Source organism: Callospermophilus lateralis, chromosome 2 (assembly GCF_048772815.1).
Source record: "Callospermophilus lateralis isolate mCalLat2 chromosome 2, mCalLat2.hap1, whole genome shotgun sequence".
Classification (NCBI taxonomy): Eukaryota; Metazoa; Chordata; class Mammalia; order Rodentia; family Sciuridae; genus Callospermophilus; species Callospermophilus lateralis.
The window spans coordinates 205,499,047-205,515,145 of record NC_135306.1 but is presented as its reverse complement, the minus strand read 5'-3'; the positions used below and the strand labels follow the sequence as shown (position 1 = coordinate 205,515,145).

The window sequence follows — 16,099 nt, the reverse complement described above, 5'->3', positions numbered from 1 at the left end:
GATTGTCCCAACTAGAAGGATGCTACCAACATCAACAGAAACCAAGGACACTGCTAAGCATCTTACAATGCAGAGCACAGACTCTGTAACAAGTAGTTATTCAGCCCCGAATATCAATAATGCCAAGGCTGAGGAACTCTGGCTAGGAGCAATCGGGTCATAAGGAAAGCAACAAATAAATATATACCTTGTCAGAGTAATAAGTGCACAGCAGGGAACGCAGCAAGATCCAGGGCCAGGGAGTCCCTGGGATGGTGAAACAGTGTGAGGTGGGGATCAGGAACTGACACTTGAACCAAGACCTGAAGAAAGTGGAGAAGCAGAGCATTTGGACATTGCTGGTACAGTGCTCCCTGCAGAGGACCACAGGGAAAGATCTTGAGGTAGAGTGCCTGGTGCCACAGTAAAAGGGAGCGGAGTAGTTTAGGCACATGGCAAGGACATGGGGTCATTCCTCTGAGTCAGATGGGACCTCAGAGGGTTTTGAGCAGGGGAGGGACCAGATCTGACCTAGGTTCTATTTATTTATTTATTTATTTCGACAGGGTCTTGCCAAGTTGCCCAGGTTGGCCTCAAACTTACAATCCTTCCGCCTCATCTTCCTGAGTTACTGAGCTAAAAAACCTGGGCCCATTATCCCCATATTGTAGATAAAGAAAAATGGAGGCCCAGAGAGGGTCAGTGACTTCCCCAAAGTCACACAGCAGATTAGATTATAGGTGTGTGCCACCATGCCTGCCTGGTCCACTGTGTGTGTGTGTGTGTGTGTGTGTGTGTGTGTGTGAGTGTGTGTATAAGAGTGTGCATAGCTGGGGACTGAACACAGTTTCACGCATGCTAGGCAAGTATCCTAACACTGAGCCACATCCCCAGCCCTGACCTACATTTTCAAAGGATCCCTCTGGCAGGGTGGCGAGGGCAATAGAAAGTTAGGAGGTCTGGAGGTGGGAGGTGGCGTGGGAGGCTCTGGATGGGAGATGCTAGTGGCATGGCCAGGGGTGGGTGGCAAAGATGGTGAGAAGTGCTCAGATTCCGGGTCTGTTTTGAAAACAATGCTAACAGGATTTGCCGAGACTGGATATGGGGTGTGGGAGAAAGAGAGAAGTCAAGGATGAGCTCAAGGTTTTGGGCCTAGGCCAAAGGAAGGGTGAACTGCACCATATTGACTTCTCTTTCCTGAGAAGGGGAGTAGTTCTGTGTGCTTCCCAGGTGTGCACCCTGTAAGAAGGAACTTCCAGGCACATAACAGCATTTCAAAAGCCCTGGTTCTCAGACACTAGCTAGGACTGAAGGCCTCACCCAGGTTTGTTGGGAAGACTAAGGAACATATGTTTCATGCTCACTGCTGACAGAGCACATTTGCAAATAGTGAGTATGATGATACAATATCCCAGCTGAGCTAAAAAAAACTGGGCCCATTATCCCCATATTGTAGATAAGAAAAATGGAGGCCCAGGGAGGGTTAGTGACTTCCCCAAAGTTACACAGCAGATTAGCAGCACAGCAGGAAGCTAGACCAGGGCAGTGTCCTATGGGGCAGTGTCCTCCACAGCCTCACCTCAGATTCAAACATCTGCTAAGAATATCTGCCAAAGTCATATACCTGTAGTCCCAGCTACTCAGAAGACTGAGGCAGGAGGATCACTTGAGCTCAGGAGTTTGAGGGAGGATGTTCCTAGGCAACATAGCAAAAACCATCTCTTAAAAAAACAATAAATAAAATAATAATCCTGTAATCCCAGAAGCTCAGGAGACTGAGGCAGGAGGATGGTGGGTTCAAAGCCAGTCTCAGCAAAAGTGAAGTGCTAAGCAACTCTGAGAGACCCTGTCTCTAAATAAAATATAAAATACAAAAAGAATACAGTGGGTGTGCACGGGTTAATCTTTCAGCTGGCTCCCCAGGGGCCATCCTGGGTGACCAGCTTGGCTCAAGTGCCTCCAGAGGCCTCCAGGAGAGACAGGAAGAGGACCCCTACCAGGCCTGAGCAGTGGGCCCTGGGGGCAGGAAGGGGGCTCCAGGAGGTGATGCCTATGTCATATACATGCAATGTGTCCTTGCGTGCCCTGTGCCCATACATGGCTGTGCACTGGTCCCCTTGCAGCCAGTCCTGCTCACCCAGAGTGTAGCCCAGCCCCCACCCAGCCCCCTAACCCACTGCACCCTGCAGCAGGAGCCCAGAGAGGCATTTCCTGTTTGGGGGCCTCCTCCTCCCCCTCTAAGCCCAGGTTCCCAGGGCCCCAGGCTGAGCAGGGGTGAAGGGAAGACAGCCCTTGTCCCCCTCCCTCCCCTCCCCCTTAAGCTGGCCTAGCTGGAGCCAGAAAGCTTGAGGGTGGGGTGAGTTGAGGAAGGGGCTAGTGAATAGTAAGCGGTTGAGGATTCCCGCGCCTGGGTTATGGAGGCGGTTGCCGTCAGAGCCTGCACAGGAATTCCAGGGACTTGATGGGTTAGGCCACGTAGGATGCCACACCATTTTCGAAGGTGCACCTAAGGGATGAGCACGTCAGGCGGACTCTGCGGGTGGGATGGGGGTCCACAGGCCCGCGTGGGCCCCGGCGAGGTGCAGGGCTTGGCTGAGACAGACGCACAGGGTGCCCACGCGCCCCTGCTCTCGCGTGGGGAGGGGGAGAGAAGCATGCGCATGTGCGACGTGAGAGGGGTGCCGGGAGCAGGCTGGGCTGTGAGGTCGTTCAGGGCTGTGTGGAGCTTGGTGTGTCCTGGTTCGGGTCCCTGCGAGCGTCTGGGACGCGACCTCACCCCGTGGCCTGAGCCCCCAGACTGCGCTGGGGTTCGCTGGGGATCTCGGAGGGTCGGGCTGCCTCCGGGCAGGCGTTCCCCTCTCCCGGGACTCCCCGCCCTGCGGGCCCCGGGGCGCCAGCTAACGCGCCTCTCCCCCTCCTCCGCCCCCACCCGGAGCCCCCACCCCACTGCTTCCTGCTCCCGCGGCCCCGAGGGAGCGGGAGCCGGGAGCTGGCCGCTGCCCCAGCCCGCTCCTTACAAGGCCCGCCCCCGGCCCGCCCGCCCGAGGCCCCGGCCCCTCCCCCTGTCAAGAGCCGCCGCGAGCCCGGGCCCCGCCAGTCGGGGGGCGTCGCGATGCTGCTGCGCCTGCTGCTGGCCTGGGCGGCCGCGGTGCCCGCGCTGGGCCAGGACTCCTGGGACGCCGAGCCCCGCGCCGCCTGCGGTCCCGGCAGCTGCTACGCGCTCTTCCCGAAACGCCGCACCTTCCTGGAGGCCTGGCGGGCCTGCCGGGAGCTGGGGGGCGACCTGGCCACGCCACGGACCCCCGAGGAGGCTCGGCGCGTGGACAGCCTCGTGGGCGCTGGCCCCACCAACAAGCTGCTGTGGATCGGGCTGCAGCGACAGGCCCGGCAATGCCAGCAGCAGCGCCCGCTGCGCGGCTTCACGTGGACCACGGGAGACCAGGACACGGCCTTCACCAACTGGGGCCAGGCTGCCCAGTTAGGGTCCTGCCCGGCCCAGCGCTGTGTGGCCCTTGAGGCTGGTGGTGAGCATCGCTGGAAAGAGGGCTCGTGCACGCTGCCCGTGGATGGCTACCTATGCCAGTTTGGCTTCGAGGGAGCCTGCCCAGCGTTGCCAGATGAAGCTGGCCAGGCCGGCCCAGCTGTCTACACCACGCCCTTTCACCTGGTCTCCACCGAGTTCGAGTGGCTGCCCTTTGGTTCTGTGGCTGCCGTGCAGTGCCAGGCTGGCAGGGGAGCCTCTTTACTCTGCGTGAATCAGCCTGAGGGTGGTGTGGGCTGGTCCCAGACTGGGCCCCTCTGCCCAGGGACTGGCTGTGGCCCAGACAACGGGGGCTGTGATCACGAGTGTGTGGAGGAGGAGGATGGTCATGTGTCCTGCCGATGCTCCGAGGGCTTCCGGCTGGCAGCAGATGGGCACAGTTGTGAGGACCCTTGCGCTCAAGCCCCTTGCGAGCAGCAGTGTGAGCCTGGTGGGCCACAAGGCTACAGCTGCCACTGTCGCCTGGGCTTCCGACCAGCAGAGGATGAGCCCCACCGCTGTGTGGACACGGATGAGTGCCAGATCGCCGGTGTGTGCCAGCAGATGTGTGTCAACTATGTTGGTGGCTTCGAGTGCTATTGCAGTGAGGGTCACGAGCTTGAGGCGGATGGCATCAGCTGCAGTCCCGCAGGGGCCATGGGTGCCAGAGCTTCCCAGGACCTTGGTGATGAACTGCTGGATGATGGGGAGGAAGAGGATGAAGATGAGGCCTGGGAGGTCTTCGATGGTGGCTGGACAGAGGTGCCTGGGATCATGTGGATGGAACCTACACAGCCTCCAGATTTCGGCCTGGCCTATAGACCCAGCTTCCCAGAGAACCGAGAGCCCAGGAGACCCTACCCTGAGCCCACCTGGCCACCCCCGCTCAGTGCCCCTAGGGTTCCCTACCATTCCTCCGTGCTCTCTGCCACCAGGCCCATGGTAGTTTCTGCTACACGCCCCACACTGCCTTCTGCCCGCCAGACCCCTATTATCTCTGCCACATACCCACCCCTGAGCCCTGCCCATCAGCCCCCCTTGGTCCCTGCCACACACCCTGCTGTGCCCCCTGACCACCAGCTCCCCATGATTGAGACCAACTATCCAGATCTGCCCACTGCCCACCGGCCCCGAATTAACTCTGTCACTTACCCAGCACAGCCCCCTGCCCATCAACCTCCCATGTTCTCAGCCAAATATCCCAAACTGTTCCCTGGCCACCACTCCCCCATGTTTCCAAATACCCAGGTATCAGATACCCAGACCACCACTCATTTTCCTGGAATCCCGTCTAACCCTGTCCCTCTTGACACCACCCCCAGTGCCCATCAATCCCCTCTGGCCCCAGATGTTCTAGTTCTTAGAACCCAGGCTCCCCAGCTGTCCATCATCCCTACTGTCCAGCCTTCTCTACTCCCCACCTCCAGGTCCCCTGTGACCCCTGCCTATCAAGTCCCTGTGCCTGCTGTCACCCAATCCCCAGCTCTCTCCACTCCCCTCCCTCCTCAGACCCCTCCTAACCAGACCTCACCTATCATCCCTTCACATCCTCATTCCAAAGCCCCCCAAGTCCCAAGGGAAGGGGGCTCCAGTCCCAAGTTGGCCCCATGGCTGCCCTCAGTGGCACCTACAGCAGCCCCAACATCCTTGGCAGAGGCTGGTCTGGCAGGTCGAAGCCAGAGGGATGACCGATGGCTGCTGGTGGCACTCCTTGTGCCCACATGCGTCTTCTTGGTTGTCCTGCTTGCACTGGGCATTGTGTACTGCACCCGCTGTGGCCCCCATGCACCCAACAAGCGTATTACTGACTGCTATCGCTGGGTCACCCATGCCGGGAGCAAAGGCCCAACGGAACCCATGCCCCCCAGAGACAGCCTCACAGGGGTACAGACCTGCAGAACCAGCGTGTGATGGGGCACAGATGTCCCCTGCAGGGTAGGGGGAAGGGACATGCGCTGGACACATGGCTGGGGCTGCACCAGAGACCCATGGAGGGCTATCCGGCTGGACAGAAGGCTGCCTGCTCACTGGGCTCAGCACTCATGGCAGAGGACACACCAAGGCCCTCAGGACCTCAGGGGGTGGGTGCTGGGATCTTCTCCAATAAATGGGGTGCCAACCTCACTTAAAGCTCTTGGCCCCCATTGATGCCTGAGGGGAGGGTCTGGGAGGACTCAGGGAAAAAGGAATGTCTCTTCCTTCGGTTTGTCTAGGTAAGGTAAGACCTCTTAAGGGAGAGTACTTCGGGGAATTCTCAGGGAAGGAGAAGTCCAGAGAGGGTAAGACTTGCCCATAGTCACACAGCAAGCCTGGGAGTCTGAGGTTTGGCATGGAGAGAATTCTATATTTATTCCTCTTTTTTTAACCAAAACTCCAAGAAAGTAGGACTGAATCTGGGGGAGGGTCCTGACATTACAGCTTCTGTTGAACTACAGCCAAACTGGGATTTAGGGGAAGACTCTGGGGCTGGTGAATCAGGAAAGTAAGGGGGCATTTAGGGGCTGAGTTTCCTAACTTTCTTCTGAAAATCCCTTCCCTCTTCCCAGGCTGCCCAGAAACTGGAGCCTGGTACTTAGGGACACCCAAGGATGCTGAGGCCCTTGGGTTGTGGGTGCTCTTGGAGGCTCCTCCCTCCTGCTCTGGGGAAACTGAGATGGAAAGAGAGCCCAACTCAAGAGAGAGGTCCCAGATCAGCTCCCAGCAGCCTCAGGAGTAAGAGGGACCCCTAGGGATCCCACTTTGCTCTTCTCGCTTGTGGAATGGGGGTGGTGCCGGGTCTGAAAGAACTCAGCAGGGCCCAGCTTGAGCGAGGGTGCAGGCTCATTAGGACTGCGGTGTCCCAGGAACTGGAGTATAGGCAGGTCAAAGATCACAGCGTGTGGGGTAACCTCCCTCCTCCTGGGCTCACAGCCTTGGTGGGAGGGGGCGGGACCTGGGCCAGGGTGGCGCCGGTTCCCACTGCCTCTATAATTTTTCAGTTTCAGTCTCTGGGGCCTCTAATTAGGAAGGGGCAAAGCCGCCACCACCACCCGGGCAGGCGAAGAGGGGTGGCCCAATGCCCCTTTTCTACCTGGAGCACTTTGACACCCTCTGGCTCAGGGACTGGGCCCCAGACGACCAGGAGAGGAGGGCCGGGAGCTGTGGACTAATGGGGGGGGGAGGGGTGTAGAGGGGGCGGAGGGAAGGCTACGCACCGCCCCTGGTCGCCCGCTCTCACGTTCCCCTAACTCAAACCAGACGCCCCCGCCAGATACTGCCCAGCTTTTAACCTCCCAGATGCCGCCAGGGAGGTCTGCTGTATGGGGCCGGGAGTCGCAGGGCTGCTCAGACGTCTGGGTCTGGGAAGGAAGTGTGGGCGAAGACTGGGGAATGGCAAGATCTCCCGGGACGCAGACTGTAGTTCACGGTAGTTCCCTCAGCTGACCCGGGGCAGGGGTTCTAGAATGCCCCGAGGGCAAGAAGGAGTTAAATGTACTGCAGTTGGAGGGGGGATGGGAACAGAGAAGGGGGCCCAGAGCCGGCTCTTTGTCATCCGGTAATGAGCACCAGATGCGGAGCTGCGTGCGGGCCTAAACAGACGGCCTCCCAGGGCAGAGCCCCCGCTAGCGCCGAGCCCTGGCTCCTCCCAGACCGAGAGCTGGCTCTCAGGCCCCGCCCAACCCAGGAGCTGCCCAAGAGCCCGGCGCTATCAGCCCCGCCCCTTGGAGCCACGGGCCACGCCCACCCCTGCAGTCTGGAGACCCCCTAGGGAGCGGGCCAGAGCCCCACCCCCAAAGCCTCAAGACGTGTCCGCCTACCAGCTCAGAGATTCCTGCAGAATTATTGCCTGCCCCGCCCCTCTGACCTATCAGTCCCGCCTACCAACACCATAGGCCCCGCCTCCTCGGGTTGGTCCGAAGACTGGCAGTGCTACCAGTCCTGGATTCCTGGAGGTGCGACTCTACCCAGACTTTACACAGTCTCTCGCAATTATTTGCCCTGATACGACTGCAAGCTCCGCGCTTCACAGAACCTGAGGCTCCGCAGCAGAGATCTTTGTCCAGGAGAGACGGACGCAAACTCCGCCCTCCAGGGAAACGTGCGAAGTTCCCCTTCAATTCTTCCGCAGGTTCCGCCCCCGGCTACAGGCCCAGCCCCTTCACCCCGTAGATCCCGCGGAGGAATTCCGGCCACGTACAGCTCCCACACTTCACACAGGTGAGAGCTCACCTACACAGAGCCCCTCCTCTTGGGTCCGCCCACTGAAGATGCCCACAAGTCCCGCCTTCGACAGTCCCTTAAAATTCGTGCACTCTCAGGCTGGAGTGGTGTCTCGGTGGTAGAGCACTTGCTTAGCATGGGTGCGATTCTCAGCACCGAATATAAATAAATGAATAAAATAAAGGTCCATCAACATCTAAAAAGACATTTAAAAAATATCCGCCCACTCTCCACAAACTGCGCACAAATACGGTCCAGGTAGAGAACGAAGCCCAACCACTCTCAGCCAAGCTTCCAGCGAATGCACAACCCCTCGCACACTTCTTGGGAGGCGAGCCCCGCCCACTCGGGCGGCTGGCTTCGCTACCGCGAGTTGATGCCCAGACCCGCTGGTCGTCCCAACTCCTCATCTTTGACCCGGATGCTCCAAACTCGGTCCTGGCGCCCTCTCCTTCCTACACTCACCGGATCCGTCAGATTGCCATTTTCTGGACGTCGGTGAATGAGTCTTTAGCGCCACCTGTCTTTGGCACCGCGGACTTACAGTCACTGAGAAAGGCCTTATTCAGGCCTTTTTCCCAGCGTATACCAATTGCTCAGTAATTAGCTGCTTGATTTGTTAAACGTTAGTGTTACTTAAAAATCTGCTGACTCCCTTGACTCCCCTGGCAGGATAGGCACCTTTCGTCCTTTTTGGAAGTCCGTCCCGAGGGGTCTTCACATGGGCTGACATGGCACTGAGAGTCTTTAAAGTGGCTGGTGGGACTCTGGGTGACCCTCTCCCAGGAATCCTGTTCTTAGGAATGAAAGCACAGCTTCTCACCTGGGAACCCAGCATTCCTAGAGCTGGGTTTCCCTTCTCCCTAGCCACCGCTCCTCAGAGTGGGGGACTTTCCCTAGGGGGCTGGTTTGGCTATGTGGGTTTGGGCCAGAAGCCTTGCTTGAAAGTTGAAGGTCGTGGTTTTTAGGGACGTTGATGTCAAACAGTGCTTCAGACCTCTCTCTCAATGCTCATTTTTTTTTTTTAAGAGAGAGAGAGAGAGAGAGAGAATTTTTTAATATTTATTTTTTAGTTTCCCGCAGACACAACATCTTTGTTTGTATGTGGTGCTGAGGATCGAACCCTGGCCGCGGGCATGCCAGGCGAGCGCACTACGGCTTGAGCCACATCCCCAGCCCTCAGTGCTCATCCTTATATCTGAAAATTTTCTCTGGATCACTCCTTCACTATAGAGGGGACTCTGGAGGGCAGGAGAAAGGTTCAGTCCTAGGAGCATTACAGGGACAGAATGGGTACTACAGGGGTGGAATGGGGACTATCACCTGTTAAGCTCCTGATGGGCACCACCTTTCCTCCCTTCTGTAGGCACTAGGTGGCCCATGCATGCCAACCTTACCCACAGCCATCTGTGGACAACCTCAGGCTTGAGGAGTGGAGTTCTTCCCACTACAAATGGCAGTAGGGTTTGGTGCCAAAGAACAGTGAAAATAACCGTATATACTTGAAGTACTTAGTATGCCCAGTCCTATTCTAAGGGTTTAACGTGTCTTAATCCATCTAAAATCCATAAGGATCTCCATTCTTAGTAAGTGTCATTCTTTTCACAATTTACAGAAGTGGAAGCTGAAGGTACTAAGCCATGCCCTGGTTGACCCGATTAGGAAGCAGAGGTTTGAACTCAGGCAGATCCTGGGATCATCACTCCTATGACAGAGCCAGGCCAGACCCGACAGCCAGGGATATATAGAGTCTCATCCAGGTGGACTGCCCCCCAAACTCCCATCCATCCATACCTGAATTGGGAGCTCAAAACAGAGTCAAGGTTGAAAATACAAATGTGAGTTCCATCATGCCTGCCAGGAAGGGTCCCAGAAACTGCCAGTGCTGTCACCTCAAATAGTGGGTTCTGGGGCTGGGGATGTGGCTCAAGCGGTAGCGCGCTCGCCTGGTGTGCGTGTGGCCCGGGTTCAATCCTCAGCACCACATACAAACAAAGATGTTGTGTCCGCCGAGAACTAAAAAAAAAAAATAGTGGGTTCTAACACTCCCACCCTTGGTTTTCCAGTTTGGCTGGGGAAACAGATGTTCTTAGTCTGCTTTCTGTTGGTATCACAGAATACCACAGCTCAAGTATTTAGAAACACTGGAGGCCAGGAAGTCCAAAATCAAGGTGCCAGCATCAGGTCAGGGCCTTCTTGCTGCAACCTAACATGGTGGAGGGTGTAGCATGGGGACACAGCTAGCTGCTCGCTGAGTCTCTCTTCCTCTTCCTATAAAGCCACAAGGGGATCCCAAATCATAACTTCATCTAACCCTAATTACTTCCCCAAGGCCCTGCCTCCAAATTCATATATCATCAGCATATGAACTTGGAGAGGTAGAGGGAGATATGAGAAGCCTGTTTGGAATTACAAGTTGAGCATTCCTCATCCAAAAATCCTCAATCCAGGATGCTGCAAAATCTGAAAGTTTTTGTGTGCCCACCTGATGCACAAATGGACAATCCCGGGCTTGTCTTTAAAATTACCAGCTGGCTATGTGTAAAAAGCATATATGAAACATAAATGAATTTCCTATTCAGACCCTGATTTAAGCCTGATAGCATAGTATCTTATTTAATCTTCTGACAGCCCTCTGAAGCAAGTAGAGTCTATTGTTATCTCCCATTTTACAGATGAGAAATCTGAGGCAGAAAGAGGATAAGTGACTTGCCTTGGTCACTGAGGGGTTGTAGAGGCAGAGTCAGGATTCCCTCTAACTCAAGGGTCTGCACCTATAGCCTTTTGCCTCCCATGACTTTAATTCTGGTAGAAGAAACATTAAAAAAAAAAAAAAAACTCATCATTTGTAATCTGGGCTAAGTGGTGCATGCCTGTAATCCCAGCAACTTGGGAGACTGAGGCAGTTGGATCTCAGGTTCAAGACTAGCCTTGGCAAACTTTTTATTTAAAAATAAAAAAGACTGGGTACGTAGCTCAGTGATTAGGCATCCGAGTTCAATCCCCAGTTCCAAACAGAAAAGCAAATTCCCATGCATTTGGAATCACAAGTAATCATAACTTATGGTGAGCAGCAGAAAGAACAGGGAAGGGAGCTGAGTGAAGACACCATGGAGGGCTGGGGATGTGGCTCAAGTGGTAGTGCGCTTGCCTTGCATGCGTGAGGCACTGGGTTTGATTCTCAGCACCACATAACAATTAAATAAAGAGGGGCTGGGGATGTGGCTCAAGCAGTAGTGTGCTCACCTGGCATGCATGGGGCGCTGGGTTCGATCCTCAGCACCACATAAAGATGTTGCGTCCACCAAAAACAAAAAATTAAAAAAAAAAAAAGAAATAAAGATATTGTGTCCACCTAAAAAAACAAAAAATAAATATTAAAAAAAAAAAGACACCATGGAGTTGACCAACCAGGGGTCACTTGAGACTGTCTGTTCGAGTCCTGGAGATGGAATTTCATTTATCTCTTTCTTTTTTTTTGCGGCGGGGGGCGGGGGAGTACTGGGGATTGAACTCAGGGGCACTCAACCACTGAGCCACATCCCCAGCCTATTGTATATTTTATTTAGAGACAGGGCCTCACTGAGTTGCTTAGTGCCTCGCCATTGCTGAGGCTGGCTTTGAACTCACGATCCTCCTGTCTTTGCCTCCCTAGCTGCTGGGGATTACAGGCATGTGCCACCATGCCTGGCTGGAATTTCATTTCTAAGTCACTACCATTCTGATTAATAGGGGTGGGGGCCTTGGAGTCTGAAGCAAGCTGGGGCCTTGGGGTGGCTAGGAGATGGGAGCATTGTAGGGCAGTGTTTTGTGGGTAGAATCCTGGGTGACTGATTTCTTTAGGGGTGGAAAGGGAATGTGACAACTTTTAGATCTTCAAAATAATCTATTTGGGGCAGGTGTAGTGGTACACACCTGTAATCCCAGTGCCTTAGGAGGCTGAGGCAGGAGGATCATAAGTTCAAGGCCAGCCTCAGCAATTTAGCAAGCAGCCTACTGAGACCCTGTCTCAACATTTAAAAATATAAATAAAATTAAAATTAAAAAAGAAATCTAGTTGGAGTTGGGGGAATGGGCTGTGAGGGGAGTGAGCTGTGAGAAGGGGAAGTTGGAGGGGTTGCAGGTGGGTGGTGGCCTTAGCATTGGATGTGCGAAAATAACCCTTAGCACTGGATGCACGCTGCTCAGGAGGCTGAGGCAGGAGAAGTGCAATTTTGAGGCCAGTCTTAGACCCATCTCAAAAAAAAAAAAAAAATTGAAAAGGGCTGGAGTTGTAGCTCAGTGGAAGAGTGCCCCTGGATTGGATCCCCAGTACCTTAAAACCAAACCAAAGGAAGCTAAAAAAGGAGGGGGAGGAAGAGGGAGGAATGATTGTTACACAGATGTCCTGCTGAAGCAGCTGGCAGGCTGGTGGTGCCATTTACTGAGAGAGAAGACAGATAGGAGTGGCATGGGCACAGGTGGGGTTGGGATCCAGGGCTCTGTTTGGAGCAGGCTGCATGTAGCCCCGACAAGCTTCAGTCAGGGGAGGCAGAGGCCTCTGGGATTTGACAGCAAGGCCCTGCACCCTCCCTAAGGACTAAATTCTCTTCTTGAGAATGGTTTATTTTTATTTTTATGTTTGTGGTACTGGACATTGAGCCCAGTGGTTGGTGCTCTACCACTGAGCTATACTCTCCAGTCCTTTTTATTTTTAATTTTGAGGCAGGATCTTGCTAAGATGCCCAAACTGGCCTCAGACTTGTGATCTTCCTGGGGTACTGGGAGTACAGGCGTGTCCACCGCCCCCTGCTTTTGAGAATGGTTTTAAATGGAATATCTTGGCTTGAGGTTGGTTCCAAGAGAGGTCCAACATGGGAACAGGAAACGTCAGGAGACTTGAGGTGGCAGCTGACCTTCAAACAAGGGGGGTTCTGGATCCCTTCTCCCCTACATGTGCAGACCCAGTGCCCTCCCTCATGACGGTCCAGAGCCTTCTATCAGTGACTATAGCAAGTAACAAATCATCCCAAAATGTAGTGGTTTAAAACAATAAGGATGTCTTATTTCTCACCATTCTGGAGGCCAGCGATTTGGACTGGGATCTGCTATTCTCACTTGGGGCTGCTCCTGAGGCTGTGTCATCTGTGGCTCTACTGCAGCTGGAGGGTCTGGGACAGCCTCAGTCCCTGTTCTGTGGGCTGAGCTGGCTCTTGCTGGGACCTCAGTTCTCCATTTGGCTTCGAATCTGCCAGGAGGCTAGGCTGGGTGTCTTCCCAGCTTGGTGGTTTCAGGCTTCCAAGATGGTGAAGGGGGAAGCCTTGCAGTCTCTAAAGAGCCATGCCCAGCATTGCTCCTCTCCACCACATTCTGAGAGTCAGAGTAAGTGAAGAAGCCCAGCCCAGACTTAAAGAGCAGGAAGATCGATTCTGCCTCTTGACGAGAAGAGTTCCAAAGAATCTGTGGCCACATTTAACTTACTACAGGACACTTGGCCCCCAGTTGGCTCATATCTAACATGCCACTGCCCTCCTCCCTCAAACCAGCATCATGAATGAGTTGGTATTTGCCAGATGTGGTAGCACACACCTGTAATCCCAGCTACTAAGAAAGCCAAGGCAGGAGGATAACAAGTTCAAGGTCAGCCTGGGGCACTTGGAAAGACTCTGTCTCAAAATAGAAAACAAAAATTGCTGAGAATTTACCTCAGTGGTACAGAATCCCTGGGTTCAATGCCCAGTACCACAAAGTTTTTAAAAAATGCAGACCACTCTATAGATGTCTCTCAGTTAAGAATGACATTTGGCTTGGCAATTGATTGCATTTTAAAGATGGCACTAACAGGCACGGTGGCGCACACCTGTAATTCCAGCCGCTGGGGAGGCTGAGGCAGGAGGATTGTAAATTCAAAGTCAGCCTCAGCAAAAGCAAGGCATTAAGTAACTCAGTGAGACCCTGTCTCTAAATAAAATACAAAATAGGGCTGGGGATGTGGCTTGGTGGTTGCATGCCCCTGGGTTCAATCCCCAGTACAAAAAAAAAAAAAAAAAAAAGATGACACTAACATATCTCCCATCCACATGCTATTCTTACAATGTGATGTTGACAAATCTCCATTAATAGGTGGGATCATGTGTTCCCACCTCTTGAAACTGGATAGACCTTTTTTTGGGGGGGTACCGGGGATATAACTCAGGGGCAGTTGGCCACTGAGCCACATCCCCAGCCCTATTTTGATCTTATTTAGAGACAGGGTCTCACTGAGTTGCTTAGAAGCCTCGCAGTTGCTGAGGCTGGTTTGAACTCGTGATCCTCCTGTCTCAGCCTCTGGAGCTGCTGGGATTACAGGCGTGCACCACCGTGCCCAGTTGAAACTGGGTAGACCTTTGTAACAACTTTGACCAATGGAAAGAGGCAGAAGCTGTGCTGTGTGGCTTCTGATTAGAAGGAACAATAGTTTCATCCTTCCAGTATGCTTTTCCTGAGAACCTTGTCACCATGCTGTGAGGAAGCCCATGCCACACAGGGAGGCCCGGTGTGTCTGTCCAGCTTCTAGCCCTAGTTAGCCCTCAGCCACCAGCAAGTATCAGCTGCCAAACATGTGAGTGGATGCCTTCAGATGATCCCAGCCCCAGTTTTCCAGTCTTCCAGCAGAGGCCCTGGACATTGTGGAGCGGAGATAAGCAATCCTTGTTGTGCCTTGTCTAAATTCTTGACCCACAGAAGCCAGGGGAGAGTATGGTGATTATTGCTGTTTTAAGCCACTATATTTAGGATAATTTGTTATGCAGCAGCTGAGAATTAATAAAATCTGCTGGTAATTACAGACAAGAAACAACTGTGACTTAAGCAAACAAAAATTTGACTTCTCTTTCTCAATAGCCTCTCAAAATAGGCAACCCAGATATGATACGCAAGCTCCCCTGGTGTCATCAGAAACCAGGATCTTTTATCTTCTTGTTCTGCTATTCTCAGCACATGGCTACAATTTTCAAGGTGACCTTCTGATCCAAGACAGTTGTTGGAATTCCAGCTACCACATATGCATTCCAGACTTAAGCAAGGAGGGAAGAGGAAAGTTGTTTTCACCAATATTGTTTCTAATTCAAGAGCACTGTTGGTAATTCCTTCCGACACCTTCTGTTTTTATCTCATATCCTAGATTTAAATCACACAGTCACACCATCTGAAATAAAACTGGGGTTCTGTTGCTGAGGATGGGAGGAGAATATACAGTGGTCAAGGGGCAGTCAGATCTATGGGGTTGGAGCAAAAGATTGAAGAGGGAGACCTTCCTTGTGGGGAGGAGCTGGAACCAGCATGTCTGCTTCCCTGCCCACTGCAGCCTTTTAAAAAAATATTTTGATGATTGATTTAGTGATACTGGGAACTGAACCCAAGGGCACTTGGCCACTGAGCTCCATCCCCAGCCCTTTTTATTTTGAGGCAGGATCTTGCTAAGTTGCCCAGGCTGGCCTCAAACTTGCGATCTCCTTCCTCGACCTTCCAAATGGCTGGGATTATGGACGCACACCACTGCACCTAGTTCCCACGTGAGCCTTCTTGAGTGTCTGGGCACCATAGGGTTTTCCACTTCAGTTACTTCTGAACAAAGAGGTGATTTCACTCCCAAAGTGAGGCAGTGGACTGGCACCCAGCAGAGCTCTGATCTCTAAGTCCATCCTCTCACGTGGCCATCAGGCAGCTGCATTTTTGCCAAACACCCTAACATGCAGCCCTGATCTTATCACTTCTCTTCCCCAACTGCCTTCCACTAGTTTGTCCCACTTTAAAGACAAATTCTGGAGTTTGGAAAGGAAGCCACAGCAGATTCTTCCAGGGCTCTCTGCTACTACTTTCTTAGCACATCCTGCTTTGTGCCCTTTTCCCGGGACTTCGTTCAGGCACTGGCCCTGCCCAGAACACCTCTACCCTTGGGGAAATCCCATCCATTCTCAGCGCCCTTCTAGGGCCACCTCCAGCCCTTGTGGCACCTTTGTATAAATTAGAAGAGGGTGCCCTTTCCTCAAGCAGATACAGCTCCATGCTGGGACTTGCCCTTTAGGCCAGTGGCCTTGCATAGGAAACACCTCTAGCAACCATACGTATGAGGATGCCATTTCCAGGCAACTTTCTGAGTTTAGTGAGTGAGGCCCTTCCCTTGCCCCTTATTCTCTTATTTTTTTTGGATCCCATGCTGGCCTGCCCCAATTTGGGGCTGATGGTTTCCAGCTTTGTGTCCTCCAATCTGTTCAGTGTCCATCCCCAAAACTGGTAATAACTTCAATAGCCACAGGAGAACTGAACCAGAGTCATAGGCCACAGCTCTTCCCTTTGTCCTCAGCATGCCCAGCAGCAGAATGGAATCTTCCATTGAGCTGAAGGAGGGGTCAACTTGGACAGTGCCTTAGAAATGATCCA

General features: G+C 53.4%; 1 protein-coding gene across 1 annotated transcript; it reads left to right on the top strand.

The window, feature by feature from the left end:
* The first annotated feature begins 3,087 nt into the window (after positions 1-3,087).
* On the top strand, positions 3,088-5,629 carry Cd248 (CD248 molecule). The gene has a single exon (XM_076844796.2). The coding sequence runs from the start codon at positions 3,092-3,094 to the stop codon at positions 5,408-5,410; it is 2,319 nt and encodes a 772-aa protein (XP_076700911.1). The 5' UTR covers positions 3,088-3,091; the 3' UTR covers positions 5,411-5,629.
* The last annotated feature ends 10,470 nt before the right edge of the window (positions 5,630-16,099 follow it).